The following is a 19,969-nucleotide window of genomic DNA, read 5'->3' as shown; positions in this document are numbered from 1 at the left end:
TTTATCATCTCGTTATGTTGCACAACTCTGATAACACATTTCAGGAAGATGATTTAGAAATATAGGAACACAGGAAGAAAAGACTTTTTTTTATTTTTCTGCAATGTACGCTTTGAAATACAAGGTCCAAGAATCCCTCCTCTCTGATCTGAGGACACTTTGGATGACAGAATAGATTCAGATTGGTTTTCTTTGTTGCGGTTTACATCCAAAAGTACATTAAGTTTGAATTCTTGCAGGGAAAAAGGGCAGAGGGGGGTGTGGGAGGAGAAGGAGGATTAGAGATGAAAGGAAAATCATGTCAGAAACGGCTGAACCCTGTAGTTAGTTAGAATAACAATGGCAGTGCTCATTTTGACTTTGGATTGTGGCACAGTTCCAGTGGACCACATCTCTGTTACAAAGCTCACTTCAAGAACACCCCTGGCTCCACAGCCCTTTTTGGTGTGATTAGCATGCTAAGATTGCATCTTAAGTAAATCACTTTCTCTTGCACCCAAGCAACTGCCAGGGAAACTTGCACCATGAGTATCATCACAGTGGACCAAGTAGATAGAACCTCAAACAATCACCGGAATCCAGAGGAGGAAAAGCATACCCCGCTTCTTATGATTGAAAGGGTGGGCAACTCAAAGACTTCGAAGGCAGATCACAATAAATTAGACTGTTCTGGAACTCCAAGCAGAGGAGAATTGCAGGTTATAATTTCGTTGAAATGATCTGTCTGAACGCGAGCACAACTCTGTGAAGATAATCAATCAGCATGGCCAAACGCTGTCAACCGAGCGTTTAACGAAGGTGATATATGGAAGTCATCTGTCATGATGCCTGGTACATAGTAAACACTCAATTAATGGTGGTTAATAGTATTTTACAAGGCCCAGCTTTCTTACACAGGATTCTCTTTTCTTTGGAAGACAATGTTTGATTCTTTTTCTAGCTACCAACATGGTCCATTGATGATGAAGCATGTGGGAACAATGGTCCTCCATGGCAGGGGGTGCCATGTCTCACTCAGGAGATCACTGCCCTTGTAGTTAGGGAAATAAACGTGAGCACTATAAGGGGTGGTGATCTGTACAGTAGTACCGGAGGAAAGAAATTGACTTTGAGGGACTTATATCCATTCTTGTTTGTATGGTTTGGATGTGAAGTGTTCCCCCAAATCTTCTATGTTAATGCAGAAATATTCACAGGTGAAAAGATGAGATTGTGAGAGCTGTGACCTCATCTGTCCATCGTAGTTGGAATGGATGGACCAGGTGGTAACTTCAGGCAGGTGAGGTGTGGCTGGGGAGGTGGGTCACTGAGGGCATGCCTTGGAAGGGTGCATCTTCCCTTTCTACTGCCCTGCTCTCTGCTTTCTGACCCTCCATGAGCTGAATATCTGCTGGGCCCTTCCGCCATGTTGGTCTGCCTCACTTTGGGCCCAGAGCCATGGAGTCCGCCATCCATGGACTGAGATCTCTGCAGCTGTGAGCCCCAAATAAACTTTCCTTCCTTTAAGCTGTTCCTATTAGGTATTTTGGTCACAGCTAGGCAAAAGGTAACTAAAACACTTTGGTAGCCTTTTCGTTTTTGATGTGGAAGTCTGACCTTAGCTTATGAATGATTGGTAAATCAATTTGTATTGAAAGCCTCACCATAGAAATTCCTTAACAGAGAAAACAAACACATACATCTATATCATATAGATAATTCATTCTCTGGGCATGATAAATGATAAACAAATTCTTGCTTTTGACCTGATCAGTCACATTATTTATCATATTAGATTTTTATTGCATTTTATTATTCATGTTTAAGCATATTGTTTACCGTGTTAGTGTGTTAAACACACGGCATGGATTGTCTCACTTAATCCTCATAATAAACCTATGAATGATATATTATTATTAATTCCAATTCTGTGAGTGAAAAAAAATTGTGCTCATAAACATGCCACAAAATACAGCTAAATATGGAAGTCTTACTTCTCTTTATATTGCATAAATAACGTTATACTACTATAACTTTATTATGATCATTTTTATTTACACAGAATAGTATGCCTTAGCAAATTTAATTTACGTTAAGCTTTAAATCTCACTACTAAAGTTGTTTCATTTTTCTTTCACGTCTTCCTGTTCTTTCCATCCACTTGTCTGTTTAGGACTTCAAATAAGAGAGAAGTCATGAACTGTAAAGTAGTTCATCATTGTTTATCTTAGAAGTTTGAGGATAAAATGAAAACTATCATTAAAATGCATTTTTTAGAAAAGTCAGCTGTTTTAGAGTCCGTGTCCTTGAGTCTGTGTCTCACGCTCTGAGTTAGTTTTTGTGTGGCTGTGACCAAAATACCTGATGAGCACAACTTGAAGGAGGAATCAATGGTTCACTTCATGGTTATTTCACCCTATGAATCTGGGCTCAATGTGAGGCAGACAGAGGGAGCATCATGGTAGGAGGGTATCTGTTATGGTTTGGGTGTGAGGCATCCCCCAAAAGCTCATGTGTGATACAATGTAAGAAAGTTTAGAGGTCTATTGATTGGCTCATGAGAGCCTTAATCCAAACCAGTGAGTTAATCCCACCAGGGCATTAATTAATGGTAATTGAGAGTGGGCAGCATTTGACCGGAGGAAGTGCTGGATTGGAGCATAACTTTCAGGTTTATATTTTGTATTTAGAGAGTTGAGTCTCTCTCTCTCTCTCTCTCTCTCTCTCTCTCTCTCTCTCTCTCTCTCTCTCTCTCTCCTTTCTGATCTTCCTAAGAGCCAGTTCTCTCTGCCTCACTCTTCTTCCATGATGTACACCCTCACCTCTAGCCCCAAGGAATGGAGCCAGCTGTCTATGAACTGAGACCTCTGAAACCAGGAGCCCCCAAATAAATTTTTCCTCCTGGAAATTCTTCTGGTCAAATCTTTTAGTCACAGCAACAACAACAACAAAAGCAGACCAAGACAGTGTGGCAGAGAAATACTACTCCATTTATGGTGACCAGGAATCAGAGAGAGGGGAAAGAGACCACAGGGAAGATGCACCCTTGCAGAGCAGCCCCTAGTAACCCACCTCCTATAGCCGTGCCTTACCTCCCTACCATCACCACCCAGTCAGCCCATTCAAACTAGGATGTCCCAATTGATTACAGCTCTCAAAATCCAATTGTTTCACCTCTGAACATTCCTCTATTAACACAGGAGCTTTCGAAGGACACATCATATCTAAACCATAGCACATGACTAGGGATAATCAATAGAATCATGATATTCATTCACAGCAATGATATAACAGACCTGAGAAAATTTGGAGCATCTAATTATTAATTATGAAATCTTATAAAACTTCTTTTATCTCCCATTCGTTTTTTTTGTGAATATGAAATTCTTGGAACTTTTGAGTCCTTATTTTTGTGGGTTGGTTCCTTCAAGAATTCTAAAATATCTTGAACAGAAGATATCATATGCAGAAGGAATCCACCCTATCATGCAATTCAATCACACTGATAGAAGGTAAACCCAGCTACCGTTGTGTCCTGGATCTATTTGTGAGGTCACATTTGGTTGAAAGTAGCAGGAAAATGATTCAAATGGTTGAAGACAAAAAATAGAATGTTTTGATAAACTAGAATGTTCCAAGAGTTGCTTTGTTGCTTTGTTTGCACCAGGCATGACTTGACCTAGGTGTGCAAAGAATTCCAAGTGTGTTTCTTCTGTGTTTGCTTAATGCATTTCTGGTAAACTGTTGACTAGAAGCTTGAAGTTAGTATCCCACTCAAAAACCCAGAGCAAAGACATCCTGACATCAATCACTTTTGGAAAGTAGCTGCAGAGTTGAGTCTGCATGCCTTTGACTGTTCTGTCTTGGCTCCATGCTGGACCATCAAGGTGACCTTGGTGTGCAAACCTCCCATGGCCATATCTGATCCAGAGCTCTCTCCTATTGGCACCACTTCCAATTAGATGAAGTAAAAATAGCAAGGATTGGGCTTCTGGAAAAAGTAAAATGCAGGCAGCAAACAAATATCCTCTGTCAACTTAGAATCTTGTAGCCTTCAAACTTTAAAGGTAATATAAAAAAAAACACAACACACATAATCTTATTTCCTTCTCAGTAATTGAATTGTGTAGCAAATATTCATCACTCTACATATAATCCGGGTGAGAAAAAACATGGAGGTGAACATAGGAAAGGTTCTAGTATTTTCTAGAATTTCCAGGAAATTTCCTAGAAAACAAACACTGGAAATTCTAGAAAATACTAGAACTTTTCCTATGTTCAGCTCCAAGTTTATTCTGCCTTTTTTTTTTCTTTTTTTTGCATTTGGCTTTTATTCTTGGCCCTACAGAATAATAAGCTCTTAGAATATGTTTCACAATGCCTGGTTTTTCACAGTGGTCCACTACTTGTTTCTGACCTTCTGGGCCATCGATGTTTAATTCTACAGACTTTATGGGAGTCTAATACCTATACAGAAAGGCCATATTGAAACACATTTAAGGATTCCTTGCACTTGACTATGGAACTCAAAGTCACATAGAGTGTTAAAAAGCATCCTAATTCATTAGTTTTCCAAGAGACAGACCCTGAAAGGATAATTTTTTGAAACTTGAATATAAGAATTCTGAGAAAGAACCCTTGGCAGAATGATTATGTGGGGCAGGAAAGAGACAATGACCAGGCAGAGACCACAGGAGGTAGGCTCATCTTCGTCCTGCCTTCAGGTGACCCGAGAGTTGTCTCACAGCAGGACTGTGGACCCCGAGCATCTGCACCAGTACCCTATGTCAGCTACTGGTTAGGGCTGCTGGGGGGTCCTGTAAATCCCTGGGTGCTTTCTGCTTTGTCTTTGTGAAGGTGAGGTCAGCTCTCGGAGTTGGAAAGTCTTTGCTACAAAGTGATGCAGGTACAGGCTGGTGATGGTGAACGTTCTTGGGAATCCAGGGTGCATAACATTCAGAAGGGTTAGGTGCCGGGCACTGATCTTTTCACACTATTGGAACAGTACGTCAGTACAGGATAGGTCTTTTCTACTCTCCAGGGTAAAAGTGCTTTTCAAGTGGGACCCCCTATTGTCACTGAGTCCTCTCTCCTTGAGAAAGTTGGAATACTTGGGACTAGTTGAACTCATTCTTCTTGATTCCTCCCAGTGGGGCCACTAGCAATGGAAACCCACTTTTTGTGAAAGGGCAGAGACTTAGGCTGTTACGGGATGATCTTTTCACCTGTCTCCTGATAGGTGAGTCACTTTTGAGACAACAACACGCAGCCACAAATCCCTGCTCTGCCTCTTTTAGCTACAGAAAAGGTCTATAAAATCATAATGCACATACTATCCACCTACACAGCAGCTGGCACAGAGGCTGTGTTTAATAAAAGGGAAATATTTGTGGTAGTTTTATTACAATTATTATTATAATTAGGTGAGTATTTAGTAATGCAAAAAAATGACTTCTATCTTCACAATCTATAGAAAGTACTAAGACATATCTAGGAGAAAAAATATAATTTTTACTTATTTTTTTTGCCTGAATATTTCAGTTTAGAAGCTTTTTCAGTTGGGTATTTTGTACAAATCTATCCTAAGCTTCAGAGTTGCACTTCCATAAAAAGACAACAAAGCATCTTGGATTCAGACAAGTCTAAGAGCTTCTATTTATTTTTCTCTTTATAAATTAGCTCCCCCCCCCCAGGGCTGAGGACCAAACTTAGGGCCTTGCACATGGTAGGCAAGCTCTCTGCCACTGAGCTAAATCCCCAACCCCTATAAATCAGTTTCTTTAGAAGATTTTCATTGCACAGGTAGTGCATGCTCATTGTGAAAAACTCATAGAAAACAGAAATAAGCCAAGAATGGAGAATGTAAGAAATCCATATTCCAGCAACCCATGGACAACAGTTATATTAATATGTTCACATATGTTTAAAATGAATGATAAATGTATAATATGAAATTTACCAGATTTTACCAATATCTTTCTTAGTAAATTTTCTTCTAGGACTTCATTTTTATTGGTTAGGTATTTCATAAAATGAGTATGAAAACTAGTCACTCAAGGTTAATTGTTACATGGAAACTACCCACTTAATAAAATATCAACCTAAATTTATGGCAGGTGAGAAATCGTCTTAAAGGACTGAACGTAAATTTAGGATAGTAATTCTTTTCATTTTGTTTTTAACAAAATTCAAGTTATAACTGTAAATGTATGTTCACTTTAAGAAAAATAATTGACCCCAGGTTTCTACATGTACCTGTGAGCATGTGGTATGGTTTTCTGGGCTCTATCTTTGATGTTCACAAGAGGATCAAAGTGTTCTGCCAGGAAGAATTCCTTAGGCTTCATTAGTTTTCGTGCTGTATTTGAATCTGCTCCCAGGTCATCACCCATTTTCCGGGAGCTGTTTCCTGCTCCAACTCTACAAATCTTGTGTCAGTGCCTTTGGGTATGATTGGATGATTCTCTCATGTTACTTTCAATGACTTGAAGAAACCCACGTCTCCTGCAACGCTTAACAAATGGACTTTGCAGGATGACTTCTTATTATTAATTTGAAATATAAGGAGAGTGGAAATATTTAAATCATATGAACATCTAGAAGAAATGGGAGCGGCTAGACAGTAAGAAAGGAGAGATGTTTGTCTCAATAGACCATAGATTCATTTTGCAAATGTACAGTTTATTAGTGAAAGTTTTCCTGATGTCATGTTGCTTCAAGCCTGCATTTCTTTATACCTATGATAGTGAGACCGTCTACACCAGGGATCCTAAGCTCATTCCGTATGGTTGGATACTTTATTTCAGATATTATAAAGTTTATTTTTGCTTTATTTAAAGATATTCCCATTAAACTAAAAATATCAGATGTGAGATATTAGTCTCAATTTCTGTAGATAAAATAAATCCTTCCTAAGAGGAGACAGGGTATGGTATAAGTTGACCTTTATTTTTTTAAATAGTGTATAAATTAGTAGAATCTTTGAGGATTATAGAAACTATATTCCCAATTTATATGGATCTGTTTTACTGTACTGATGCCCCTTTATAATATAGGCACCCATCTGGAATGTTTCTAGTTACCCGTTGGTATCAATTCAGATATAGAGACATCTACATGTTTGCTTTAGAATCTATAAATCAATATAAAGCCTGATGAGTCTTAAATGCCACAGTCTCAGCAAGAATTTCCTTGACCATCACCTTTAAATTGATGCAATCTTATTACTATCTCTGGCTCCTATTCCTTTTGTTTCAATTACAAATTGCAAATGTGTTTGTTTTCATTATTTGTTGATGTTATGTGTCTCTGCTGGTCTCTAAGCAATGTGAGAGCAGAGAGCCTATGTCTATTTTATTCATCAATGGAGTCCCTGAGCTTAGTACAGTGACTGGCACACGTCAGGTCCTTAATCAAGAGTTCAATAAATGAATGAGTGAATGGTGAATGATTGTACGATAGGAAAACTAGTCACGATACCATAGGTTGATTGAACTTTTTTTCTCCAGAGTTGTTTTTAAGGATGCTCTTGTTTTATCCTTCTGTCATAAAGATTAAACCGTCATCTGTTCTAATGAGGTCTAACTGTTTAGTCCAGTCCCTGATATTAGTTGGAGGAGGTTGGACGGAAGCCCGTTGCCAGGGAAAGTCAAATACAGCAAATCCAAAGCCGTCCTCGAAATCCCCAGCTTCCGACAAGAAGATGAAGGCTTCTACGAGTGCCTTGCAGGCAACCTTCGAGGAAGAAACCTCGCCAAGGGTCAGCTGATTTTTTATGGTGAGCAAATAAAATATTCCATAATATCACTCAGTGAATGGCAAATGTCATTATCATGTTATAGGAGAAATGCGCTTCCAGGTTGGGTGCTTAGCACAATGATTGGCAGGTAGGAATGACCATCTTTAAAATACACCCTGTCACCAAGGTATTGTTTATTACAATTGCCTGGGAAATATCAGCCATGTCATATTGCTGCTACAAAAAACTTATAATATAAGGTAGCAGGGACCCCAATATATCTTCTATATAACATTCAGCAGCAGCAGCCTATGGTGATCTTAATTATAATTAAAGTGGAATTTAGAAAAATGATAGGAAAAATATCATATTGAATGGTGGTTTGCAGTATTTGTTTCCATTTATTTTAGACTTTGCCCGTGTGAAGGGCACAGAAAAATTTTACCTCATTCAAATATATATATATATATATGTACCAAAATCACTTATGAACTAAGTGAGATAATAAATTAATAAATCATCTAAAAAGTTGTCTACACTCTCTTTCACCCAAGCCAAAATATGCACTTGCTTGGAACTATTATTATTTTTTTATATCAAATATACCATAAGATATATCTTGGAATTATTAAAATGTTGGATGCTTTTAAAACATCCTTAACATCTTTGAAAAATTTGAAGCCTGCATCACAGAAGTTTTTAAAAGTGTATTTACACATATCTAAAAATATTCTCCTATGTGACATGTTTAAAATCAATGACAAACATATTGGAAAAAAAAATAATTATCTTTCGGTTAACTAGAAAAATCATGGGAATGCCAATTCAGTGTCCTGGGTGGATAACATATTGTGCCTTGGTTATATTATTTTCCATTTCTTTTAGAATTTCCAATTTTAACTCAAAATGAAAAATACTGTTTTAAATATAGAGTATGATTCCCTACCAATGATTCCCTAGCAGTTTTATCAATGTTTCCCAAGAAAAAAAAATTTTTAATACTAACTGCTTTTTAAATGAACATCTTTGGAATTTAGTATCCTGTGTCAATGAAACAGTAAGAAAGAAATTGGGATTTTTTCAATTTCAGTAGAATCATGGTATTAAAGTCTTCGGCTAGTTTTCAATAAATATTTCCCATTTTTTTTCTATTTAATAAACAAAGATATAATCAAGAGATGAACCAGAATACCCAAGGTATCTATAAACTGGGAATGAATCATAAAATACATTCTTCTACAATGATCCAGTAACTATTAGCTTTCACAGAATTTTGCATATAGTAATTCTTGAAATTCTTACATCATCTTGAGAGGTAGCAATCACTTTCAGTGATACTCTAGGTAAGAAACTTTGAGATGAGTTGAAATAGATCTCACAGATATTGATAGTCAAGTCCAAGAATGAGATCTTGAGGGGGCTTCTGAAACTGGACTCTTTTAAAGGTCTTCAACATGGTCACCTAAGTCCTGGACACTCCATCTCACCATGGTCTCATCAGCCATGTATAGAGTCCACACAGTCCTTGTGGGGAGGGATAATGGATAATTGGTCAATAAGATAGTCATTATACTTCTCAGTTATCTATTAAGTACTTTGCCAAAGTGCTCCAAAAAGAAGAGAGACTGGGCTCAGTTATCTCAGAGCTGATGAGCAGCTGAAAAAATTCGAGAGCTGTTTCATTACATTACTGCTTAAGTTATAATTCACAGATAAGTAACACTATAAATCCCTCTCCATGTTGTCTTTTAACATCCAAAAGGATTTTCTAAAGTTTTATTACCACTACAAAAGAAGAGAACATGGTCAGAGAAGTCCAGTGATTTTTCTATTACTCGTTGATAGAAGTAAAAAAAAAAAATCTAAAACTCACGCTGGTTTGGTAGACACTAAACTCTAAGCTTTTATCCATGTAATTGCTATATGGTTGAAGATTGAACACTTTGCTCATCAGGATGCTAAGCATCCAGACAATGTTGACATTCAGTTAATGCTAGAATTATGACAAGAAGCAAAGAATTAGATTATAATGCTTTGTGAGCTCTTGAGATCATATATGGATATGAATTTTTTTTTCTCCCAGGTCAAATATATACTAAGACAAATTTTCAACAAGTATCTACAAATTTTAAAATTTGATTAATAACACGAAGAAACAAGATTCAGTGTTATCACCACACCCTGTTAGTTCCCTTGATCTGTCCCCCAAGGCTTTAGAAGGCATGTTCTGTATCTTGATGTTACACTGATGTCCACTGGTGAAAATCTTACCCTTAGTTTTCCATACCAGTGATATCATGAGAAGTTCCCCCCCATGAGAGGGGCCCTGAAGGACCATTGTTTTCCTAGAGGCTGATGTTATAGTAGAAAAGTCTGGAAGTCAGACAGCCCTGGGTTTTATGTTGTGCACCATTTCAGGTTCTCATGGCTCCACTTCTTATTCTAACTATTGCTACAGGGACCAGCTCAGCACTGCATTCTATAGATATACCGTGACAGAGGGGACCACTCTGAGTACCTCTTGTTTCCTGAGCTGAGTTTTTTGATCTCTTTAGGAACCTGCTTAGCATTTTCGCATGTGCATCCTGTCCGTGCTGGTAGTCTATAGCAACACTACCCTTAGGTGACGATGAACAAAAACTAGTGAATAAATGCTTCCCCTTACTTCCCCGGAGTAGATAATGTACAAAGAGTCTTTAGAATTCTTTACCTGGGATTGGGTGAAAATGGCCCATGTTGGTGGTCAATTCCATAACTCATCTTGCATTGACCCTCTCTGTTTCCCTATTGAACCACCCTTTCTCTGATAGTTTCCTTTTGGGATCGCATTCCCAAACAAACATCCTAAACACCAGTGCTTCACTTTGGCTATCTTCGTAGAATTCAAATTGTGACTTCTCTCGTTTCTAAATTTGTCATCTTGAGCAGGTTATCTTAAATCTCTGAAAAAAAAATTGACCACAAATCAAATTAATTGCAATTACTCATTTAAAATATCTCACTCGTCATTTTCAAAGATTCCAAGGGAAAATCCTTCTGCTCTTACATATACCAGGACAGAACTAAATAAAGGAGGGGGGTCGATTAGCATGTTTGGACAGTTTCCAATCATCTTCATGGAAGAAATGATCATTTTTAAACAATTAATGTGTATCCCACCTGTTTACACGAATAATCGTTAGCTAAAGCTAATGCCACCTTATTTTCATATCATGTGTACATTTTCTTTTTGACTCAGTACTTTTTCATATTGGAAAATGATATTTTTGGAAGGCCTGTACTCAGGATCAAAGTTAGGTGCCAAATCTGTATCAAACTCCAGAGAATCCAAAAGTATTGGACTGTCATCCTGTAGGATGCGGAGGCTCACATTTGGTTGATGCTCCTAGCTATTGAGTCGTGATTGTTTCCTAAAAAGATATGCTTCATTTTTTTTGTTGTTGTTGTTAGCTGAGACCAAATCTGGCCCACAGAGGGTTCAGATTTGGCCTGTCTTTTCCAAATTGACCTTTGTTCTCACCTTTAGTTCACATCATTCTCTGACCCTGTTCTCCATTTGGATCTTACTTCTAGCTGGTCCTACAGGTACAGCAGAAGGACAGATAGCAAATATTGAACCTCAGCCGAATACCTAATGATATTTGCAGCAGACTTCTGTTACTCCCACTAAAGCTCCTGTATGTCCCCTCTCTCAAATCACATGTATGCCTTTCCTCTGGACCCAGTCAACCTGGTCCTGGGAACAGGGCGGTGTCCTCGGTGGGTGACTGCCTTGCCGATTATTTGTGCTTTTTTTTTCTTTTTTGAAACAGCTCCTCCAGAATGGGAACAAAAAATCCAAAATACATACCTCTCTATCTATGACAGCTTGTTTTGGGAGTGCAAAGCTAGTGGAAAGCCAGCTCCCTGGTACACGTGGTTGAAGAATGGCGAACGCATCCACCCAGAGGTAAGCAGCCCTGTTGCTGGGAAAACTTCACCTGATTTGCTAATAATAATTGTAATTGATACCAAGAGCTCAAGCTAGTGGAGGGTATAGTTTATTCCAGGAAAGGAGCTATTTTGTTGTTTATTTAACCCTTAAGCAATTCCACACAGTATTCCAATTCCACACACTATTGCTATTCCCCCTATTTTACAAATGAGAAAAGTAACAGTAGGGAGGACAAATAAATTGTACAAGGTCACACATATGTTTAGCCACAGGCAGTACCATCATGATCGTCATCATAGTTAACATTATTAAGCTCTCCTATAATTCAGGTCCTGTATTAGGTATTTTCCGTATATTGTCACATGGTATGCTCATAGCACCATCTCTATTACGTAGAATGAAAAAAGGGAATCTCAGAGAGGTGAAGCCATTGGCCAGGGCCATACAGCAGCTTGCAAAAGATAGAATTAGCTTGCCAACCTTTGTCAAATACCAGGACCCCCAGCCTACGTTGACTAGCCTTTGAGAATGGGAAAGTTACCTTGAAATACTTAGTTTTACGTTAAAATTGTACCATTTCAATATAATATTCAAAATTGTATTTCTATACCCCAAATGGAACTCAGTGACAGATTTTAGTTGTTGAGGTTCTTTGTACTGTAGGCTGCAGTAAGGGAAAGTTCCTATCCTCCAACTTAGAACTGAAGTGGCAAATTGTCAGATTGTCGAATTTCAAGACCTTACAATAGGAAGTTCAGATAATATTCTGACCATGACATTTATGCCATATCACTATCAACCATGTTTTTTGGAATTGCTGGACTGATGGATTTTTCCAAATACTTCATATATCATTTAACACAAAATTAACATGCATTTGGTGCAAACAGTGCCAATTTTTCCAGAAATGAAATAACTAAAAGTATACTAAGTGTATTTCCATTTTTTTAACTTCAGAAAGCTGCTCAGGATCATGGAATAATACACCAAAGTATCACATTTCAGATGTGATTTGCACACATGTTGTTTAATAACATCTTCTGGTAAAGCAAATGCCTATATTCATGAGTTGGTACTTTTACATACTTTTTTATTCTTTACTAGGAGAGAATTCAAATAGATAATGGCACGCTCATCATAACTATGCTGAATGTATCGGATTCTGGTGTCTACCAATGCACTGCAGAAAACAAGTATCAGATCATTTACGCAAATGCAGAGTTGAGAGTTTTAGGTAAGTCATTCATTTATAGCCAGAAAATGCAAAATGACGCTATCATGCGCAATGATCATACTGATCTAAACACAACTTTCCTATAAATTAAAAATGGCTCTCTCTTGAAATAATGAGAAATATCAAAATAAGCTTTTCATACAATTTAAGGAAACAATTATTATTCTGCGTGGACAACACAGTAATGTTTGAGAAAGTGCCTACTGTGGGGAGTGTTCAAATCAGAAGAGGTTCCTCCACCCTGATTCTGGCCTGAGGGTTTGAATACAACTCAAATGAATCCATTAAGGATATTTTCAGCTGCCAATCAAAGCAGAAGGGATACTTAGCTTCCGAGGCACACGAAAAGAAAATCACAATGTGAAGAGACTTAACAAAAGGGGACTTACTCTACCAAGAGGGGCAGCAGCTGTCAACTTGGCAGTATTGTTTTTTATACCTTTTCCCTGTGCAACACACAAGGTTTCAAAATGGCCCTAGAAATTAGTCTCCAACCCTGTTGCAGAGAGGAGGGAGGTTAAGCACTGACCACGCCCGTCTTCTTGATGAGAAAGGCAACATTTCCCTGAACTTCTATAGCAAGCTTCTTTTCTGTCATTCACTAGAACTTAGTCACAGGACCATCCACACCCCAAAGAAAACTGGGGAAACGATTTCCCGTCACAGGAAATGTTGAGGCTGGGCAATGCAAGAATGATACTTTGTGAAATCCAAAGAGTGGTGTCTGAAACCATGAGTGACGTCCTAATCTTCAAACCCAAGGCTTTTTTTTTTAAGTGTTAGGAAGGAGAAGTAAAGGAACTATAATAAAACAAGGAGACTCACTTTGACTGAGCTTCCGTGCACTGGTCATTCATTGATTTCTTGTTTACTCACTTTATTGACTATTTATTATATACTAAGTCCTAAAATTAAAAAACTTATTAAAATGAAAGTGACTCTTACCATCACTGAACCTATAGTGTTACTGGGAAAAAAATAAATTTGAAATTTAAAATGTGGTGGGATTTCTTATAGCCACAAATTGTTGCTATCAGAACCTAAGGCAAGTTCAACATAACCTAAGTGTGTGCATAATACTCATATTATAGGAATGTGTTAGGAACGTGGCTTTTTCTAACTTTCTTCCTCTCTACCAACTTGCTTCTGTTATTTCAATGAACACAACCAAGGCAACAATAGATCACGTTTATGGAGCACAGAGTCGGTACCAGGTACTATGCTGTCGCACTGACAACTGTTATTTCTTTTAATCCTGACACTGACCGGCTCAGGTAATATCTATCGTCATCTGCATTTTACAAATTGAAGCAGGGACTCCAAAATGTTGTCAGCAATTGGCCCCAGGACAGCTTGAGAAAAGAGTTCTGACCACAAATATTAGATTCTATTATACTGAGCTACCTCCCCAGTCGCTCTGTGTTAATTAAGTCATTTAACACTTTAATTTTTAATTTTGTTTTTAGCCTCTGCTCCTGATTTCTCCAGGAACCCTATTAAAAAAAACTCCCTTGTTCAAGTTGGTGGGGAAATTGTTATCGAATGCAAACCAAATGCTTTCCCCAGAGCTGCTATCTCTTGGAAAAGAGGAACGGAGAACGTGAGACAGAGCAAAAGGTAAAACAACCTTCGTTTTCTTAAAAAAATATATATTCTTAAGTATTCTGTAACAGAGCGTCTTCTAAAATGTTCAGGGTTGACTAGGTCTCCCCAACTTTTTTTGTCCATGAGAAACTTCTAGAGGCATACAAGGAGGTGCATGTATTTTATGCATGATCCTCAAAAAAAAAAAAAAGTATCTTCAAGTGCTAGCATCTGTTTGTGTCACTTGACTGTGTGTTAGTTTTGGTCCATGCACTTGGAATAGGTCTATTTTTTTTAATATCCTTGAAAGACCTTTTATGTACATTGAGTTTGTAGGCATTTTTCTGACTTGGCCTGCTGAGAAGGAAATCAGTGGGAAGAACATGGAAGAGAGACTCAGGCACACACCAGGTGGTGTGGTTTTTAGGTAGTCACTCAGGTGTTTCCCCCATGACAAAGTGAATTTGCCACATAAGAGAAAAGGCAAAGGAACCTGTAGAGAAAGAAAGATGTTTCCTTCTATAATGTGTGCACTGCAGAAATCCTAGAGCAGCCGGGCTTGCTTTCTAGAATAGCATGACAGGTGCTTCTCTCTGCTCACAGCACATTCATTCCATTGTGTCCTGGAACCTTGTATGCAAAAAGAAGTGACCAGACCGCAGCTACAGCTGGGTGGTAATGACCCACAGGTGTCACTCAGGGATCAGGTGGGCAGGGACATCCTGCTATGAATGAGCCACGTTGCTAAAGATATGAAAAAGTTCCCTTCAGTCCATTGAGCTCTTCTTCAGCATCATATAGGCCATTAGACCACTAACTCATATCCATACCTGGTTAGGCAGGTAGAGGCCAGGTGAGAGAAAGACAAAGGTGTCATGAAAAATGGCACCTATTTGTCTCAGGAGAAAGGACTGGGAAGGACCGGAGTAGGAGTAGACACCTAAAAGGAACCGTCACAACTCTGAGTTGCGTTCATGGTTGTTTTGTGAGAAGTTAGATTGAGCATTGTTGAATGTTCAGCCTTTCGGGTTAAGTTAAAAATCTGGATTTGGCATTGACTCTCTGAAGCTAGAACAATCAATCAATCAATCAATCAATCAATCAGTGTGTGTGTGTGTGTGTGTGTGTATGCGCTCATAGACATAGACTGAATGTGAGACCCTATTTTGGTATTTCTAGTGCCAAGATTGCACCTGTGGGCAAGGAAGAGAAGAAAAGGGATACAATAACCACAAACAGATCTGCATGGGTCAGGTCAAGTGACACTCCGTCCCAGCCACTGTCTTACCAGCCTCTCCATGTGCACAATGAGATGTAGGAGAGAGAGAGAGAGAGAGAGAGAGAGAGAGAGAGAGAGAGAGAGATTGATTCCCCAGGGCTTGCTTTCTTCCTTATACTCTCCTTTCTCCAGATATTTTTATATCCCTGGATCAAAGCTTTTCTCCAGATAGGAATTCTGTTGAATTGATCTTGGTATGCCCCCGAGCCTGGGCACAGACCCAAAACTCAATGGTAACTATGTGTGAGATGCATCAATGAGTCAGAAAGAGAGGATATGTAGGGCATCCTCAGCTTTCAAGAAAGATTGTTCTGGGGCTGGGGATGTGGCTCAAGCGGTAGCACACTCGCCTGGCATGCGTGCGGCCGGGGTTCGATCCTCAGCACCACATACAAAGATGTTGTGTCCGCCGAGAACTAAAATAAAGACATTAAAAAAAAATTCTCTCTCTCTCTCTCTCTCTCTCTCTTAAAAAAAAGAAAGAAAGAAAGATTGTTCTGGGGGAAATGCCTACAGCCATGAAGGTAGGTGCTTCAAACCCAAGGTGCAAAGAAGGGAGAAGGTAACCCTGAGGTCCTGTTCCCTGTTGGGCCCCTTCCTCCATATCCGCTGTCTGGGCAGTTGCTATGATGACTCCTGATGCTTTTTTTTCAATATTTCCTCTTGCATTTCTAAAATCTAATCAAGGTTTGAATACACTGCTGTGAATAGGAAAGCTACAGAGCTCTGCTGATACCAAACACAAGCCTCTGTGTTGTGGGTCTGGTTAAATGGATGAGCTCTGCCTCATTTAATAAGATGACTCTAAAGTGCGATCCCCAAAGAGCAAAAATGACTGCCACTTACCTTCCATGACCTCTAAGACCAAGTCACAGGATACGTGGGGAGGAGAAGGAAAAGGAATAGGGGTTAGGGAAAGGTAAGAAAATTGAGAAAAGTAAATAAATAAACAAATAAAAAAACCAAGAAATTAAAAACAAGGGTTCCACTTTTTAAAACAAACTTTCAGGTTTTTATTTAATTTTTATTTGTTCCGTATAGCATGCATGTGGGGTCTGTTTTAGCCTCAGAACAGTTGCTCATACTTACAGCAGATTCAGCCCCGTCATCTTGTGATTAAAGAGATGACCCCTGTGATTTCTGAGTGCTAGTTATTTTTCCGCATTTCTACCCCCTTCTTGCTTTAGGATTTCATTACAGTTTTTTTTTTCAAAGGAAGAAACACATGATCTCCTAAATGCGAGCTCTAAACAGTTGAAAAAAAGCAATAACTGAGACCCAGCAAAATGCAGTAATTATGGACATGCATCTCTAGCTTGTGTAGATTACACGGAGCAGTAATTTGCTAAGGGTCACAGAGCCAGTGTCTCTGGGTGCTTCCCGTCCTGTCCCCCTTCTCTGGCCTCCTGACCTGACTCGTTTCACTAAGTGCAGGGTTTAAACCGCTTATTGGGGAATTCGGCACTGGCACTTCTGTTTGTGTTGGCTTAATGGCTTTTAGCAGCTTTTTAACGGGGACTTCCAAACAAGTAGAAGGGGAAAATTGGAGAAGGAAGGGACCACTGTTTATTGTAGAGATAGTAGAGTCCATTAAGAGGATTCTAGCTACTATCAAGACAGAGTTACCAGGACAGATCCCAAATTCTAGCAAACTGATTGCATTTAGCTTGAAAATAGCTACCGTAGTGGATCCTTGACTCAGAGAGGCCAATATTTATTTTAATGGTGGGTATTGCCACAAAATATTTCTCCTTACAGGTAGAACCTATGGATTAAGGTTATTTGATTTAATATGTCTCTCTCTGGTGCATGTGTGCATGTGTATGTGTGTCTTGGGGCAGGTATCAAATTTCCAAAGCAAATGAAATTAAATAGCTTAAGAGCCAGAGAAAGAGTGTTGGGCACAGAGGTTAGCTGGGAAATTACATTTTAGATTTGATTATTTGATTATAAAATGCAAGGTTTATCGTGGAAGTAGACACCGTCCATTCGGTGGGACATTTTATAGGAGGATTTGAGATGATCTGGTCCATTTTGCAAATTCAATAAGGCCGCATCGCAAAACTCCAACACAGAACACTGAATCCCAGCATACATTTTTCTTTAATTTCATATGGAGTTGAATATTTCATGTCGATCTCAAAGCATAGGAAAACTTCAACCTTCTCAGACTTCTGGTTTGCTGCAGGACTCAATTGTATATATGGGAAGAATAAAAAAGGGAGATACAGAGAGAGGTTTAAATTTTTACAATGATTCCAAGTAGAAGTCGGTTTTGGTTCTTGACCTTGGAAATACCTACGTGGGCAAAGATACATTTTTAGTTTCTATTGTAAAACTTGTATATGGTACTGCCTACTGTGAAATTACTCTGTCACTAAATCCTGATGCCAATAAAGTGTAACTACCTAGAGGTGGTGGAGAAGATTCTGAAGGAGCCTATTCAAAGAAATCATCCTGTATTGCCTACCTATCAAAAATGGTGGAGATATATATATATATATATATATTTTTTGCAGTGGCTTCCAGTCTTCTGTGAACTGAGACCTTCCCTCCCAGATCTCGTAGGTGATGAGGTTTACACGTGAAGCAAGCTTCTCTCTCCGTGTTTATATTTTTTTTCTCTCTGAGGATCCTAGGGAAAAAAAATGTTCCAAAATTCATTCTCTGAAGGACTGAGTTGGAGGGACATTTCTTAATATGGCCAGCATGCTTCTTATTAGCTCACGTACCATCTTCAAAGTCAAGATGAGGTTAAGGGTTCTATCTTTGCAGTAGGTATCTGTATGCAGGGTTGACTGTCCATGAAGACAGTCTTCCTACAGTTGAACTTAGGATAATGGCATTCAAGGGTCCTAGGGCTTCTGGTTTCCTGCTAGGAGTGAAAGGTCATGCAGTGTCTGTCTCCTTCTTCCTGAAGATGTCAGGGGTTTGGAAATAGCACTTACACTGAAGAGAAGCAAATGGTATGTGTTTGTGGGAAACCCTAGGGTGCATTACGAAGAGCCCCACACTAGGAATTATAAAACAGGATTTCTGATCTCGGTTCTGTCATTGATGAGTAGCATGACCTTGAATAAAACTACTCTGCTTCTGTGTACTTTTCTTTTTATTAGGAATCACTATTTGCTGGGTTTCTTTTAAGATAAAATAATATGAAAACACCCTTAGGAAAAATTAAATACTCTCTGTGCGCTGACACCCTGCACAAATTCCATATTTGAAATCTATAGAGAACGTTAAAAATGGCAAGCTCCGTTAGCTATAGTTTCATAGGTGACGTAATGATTTGCTAAGGTGACAAAGCGGTTAAGCTAAGCGGACTGATGATGGCTGTGAATTCCTAAACAGCTAACATGAGCTGGGTAGATGGATGCAGAGGTCGCACACATCCCTTCCTGCAAGTCTGTAAGCTCCTTGAAGGCAGTAAGCATCCTTCTTGAACTCACTGCTGCGGGCCCCATGTTCTGCAGAAACCTGGAGCATAACGCCCACGTGATAAATATTTTCTGTGTTGTGGAAGTCTGTGAATATTAGAATTGACTTTGTTTTACCAGCTTCAGAGATTTTTTTTTTTCAGTTAAACCAAACGTTTTAATAATTAATCGAACCATGATGTGTTCATTTGTTAATTCTTTCATTAAGGCCACAAGTATACACTGAACACCTATTATATCCCAATTACTCTCCTAGTCCTGGGGATAAAATGTGAAGCCAGCAAGTGTTCTCTTCGTCCTTTCTTAAGAAACTTCTTTTTAAAAAAGTTACTTGGGATTCAGAGATTGGGGTTTAAGCCTCAATTTTACTGCTCAGTTGATATCTTCTAGAAAACATTTTAAACTGCCTGGTTTGGGTGATGATTTTGGAGGAGATCTTACTTATCCGTGCATGGGGTGGTATGAGGCTGAAATGTAGGGTCTCTGTGGAAGGCCGAGTGGTCTGCACCCAATCTGTTACCAATGGAAGCATTTATTGCTGCATTTCCAACATTTATGCAGGTTCTAGTTGTGCATGCTAACGTCTACCCACCAGAGGAACCAAAAAAAACATCACTGTGGAAGCTCAAGGTGAACCCAGGTTCAGCTCACCTCTACAAGACATTCTTTGGCAACCAAAGGAAATCATATTTGCTAAGGTTGATTGTCCATTTCTTTTTTTCCCCAGTGGATCTATCTACTCAGCAGGTGAAATGAAAGAAACTGAAGGTCCTAGATTCATCTC

The 19,969-nt window shown here is 38.9% G+C and overlaps 1 protein-coding gene across 1 annotated transcript in view; it reads left to right on the top strand.

Moving 5' to 3' along the window:
* Positions 1-19,969, top strand: part of Cntn6 (contactin 6) — a 288,762-nt gene that overhangs the window by 206,087 nt on the left and 62,706 nt on the right. The window contains 4 exon segments of the mRNA XM_046425552.2: positions 7,572-7,756; positions 11,530-11,666; positions 12,756-12,885; positions 14,352-14,502. Coding sequence (XP_046281508.2) covers positions 7,572-7,756; positions 11,530-11,666; positions 12,756-12,885; positions 14,352-14,502 — 603 coding nt within the window.

Source organism: Marmota monax, unplaced genomic scaffold, assembly GCF_021218885.2.
Source record: "Marmota monax isolate L192 unplaced genomic scaffold, Marmota_monax_Labrador192_F-V1.1 WCK01_AAM20220418_F8-fsc00028, whole genome shotgun sequence".
Lineage (NCBI taxonomy): Eukaryota > Metazoa > Chordata > Mammalia > Rodentia > Sciuridae > Marmota > Marmota monax.
The sequence above is the reverse complement of the archived record's forward strand: the minus strand, read 5'-3'. Positions and strand labels throughout refer to the sequence as shown.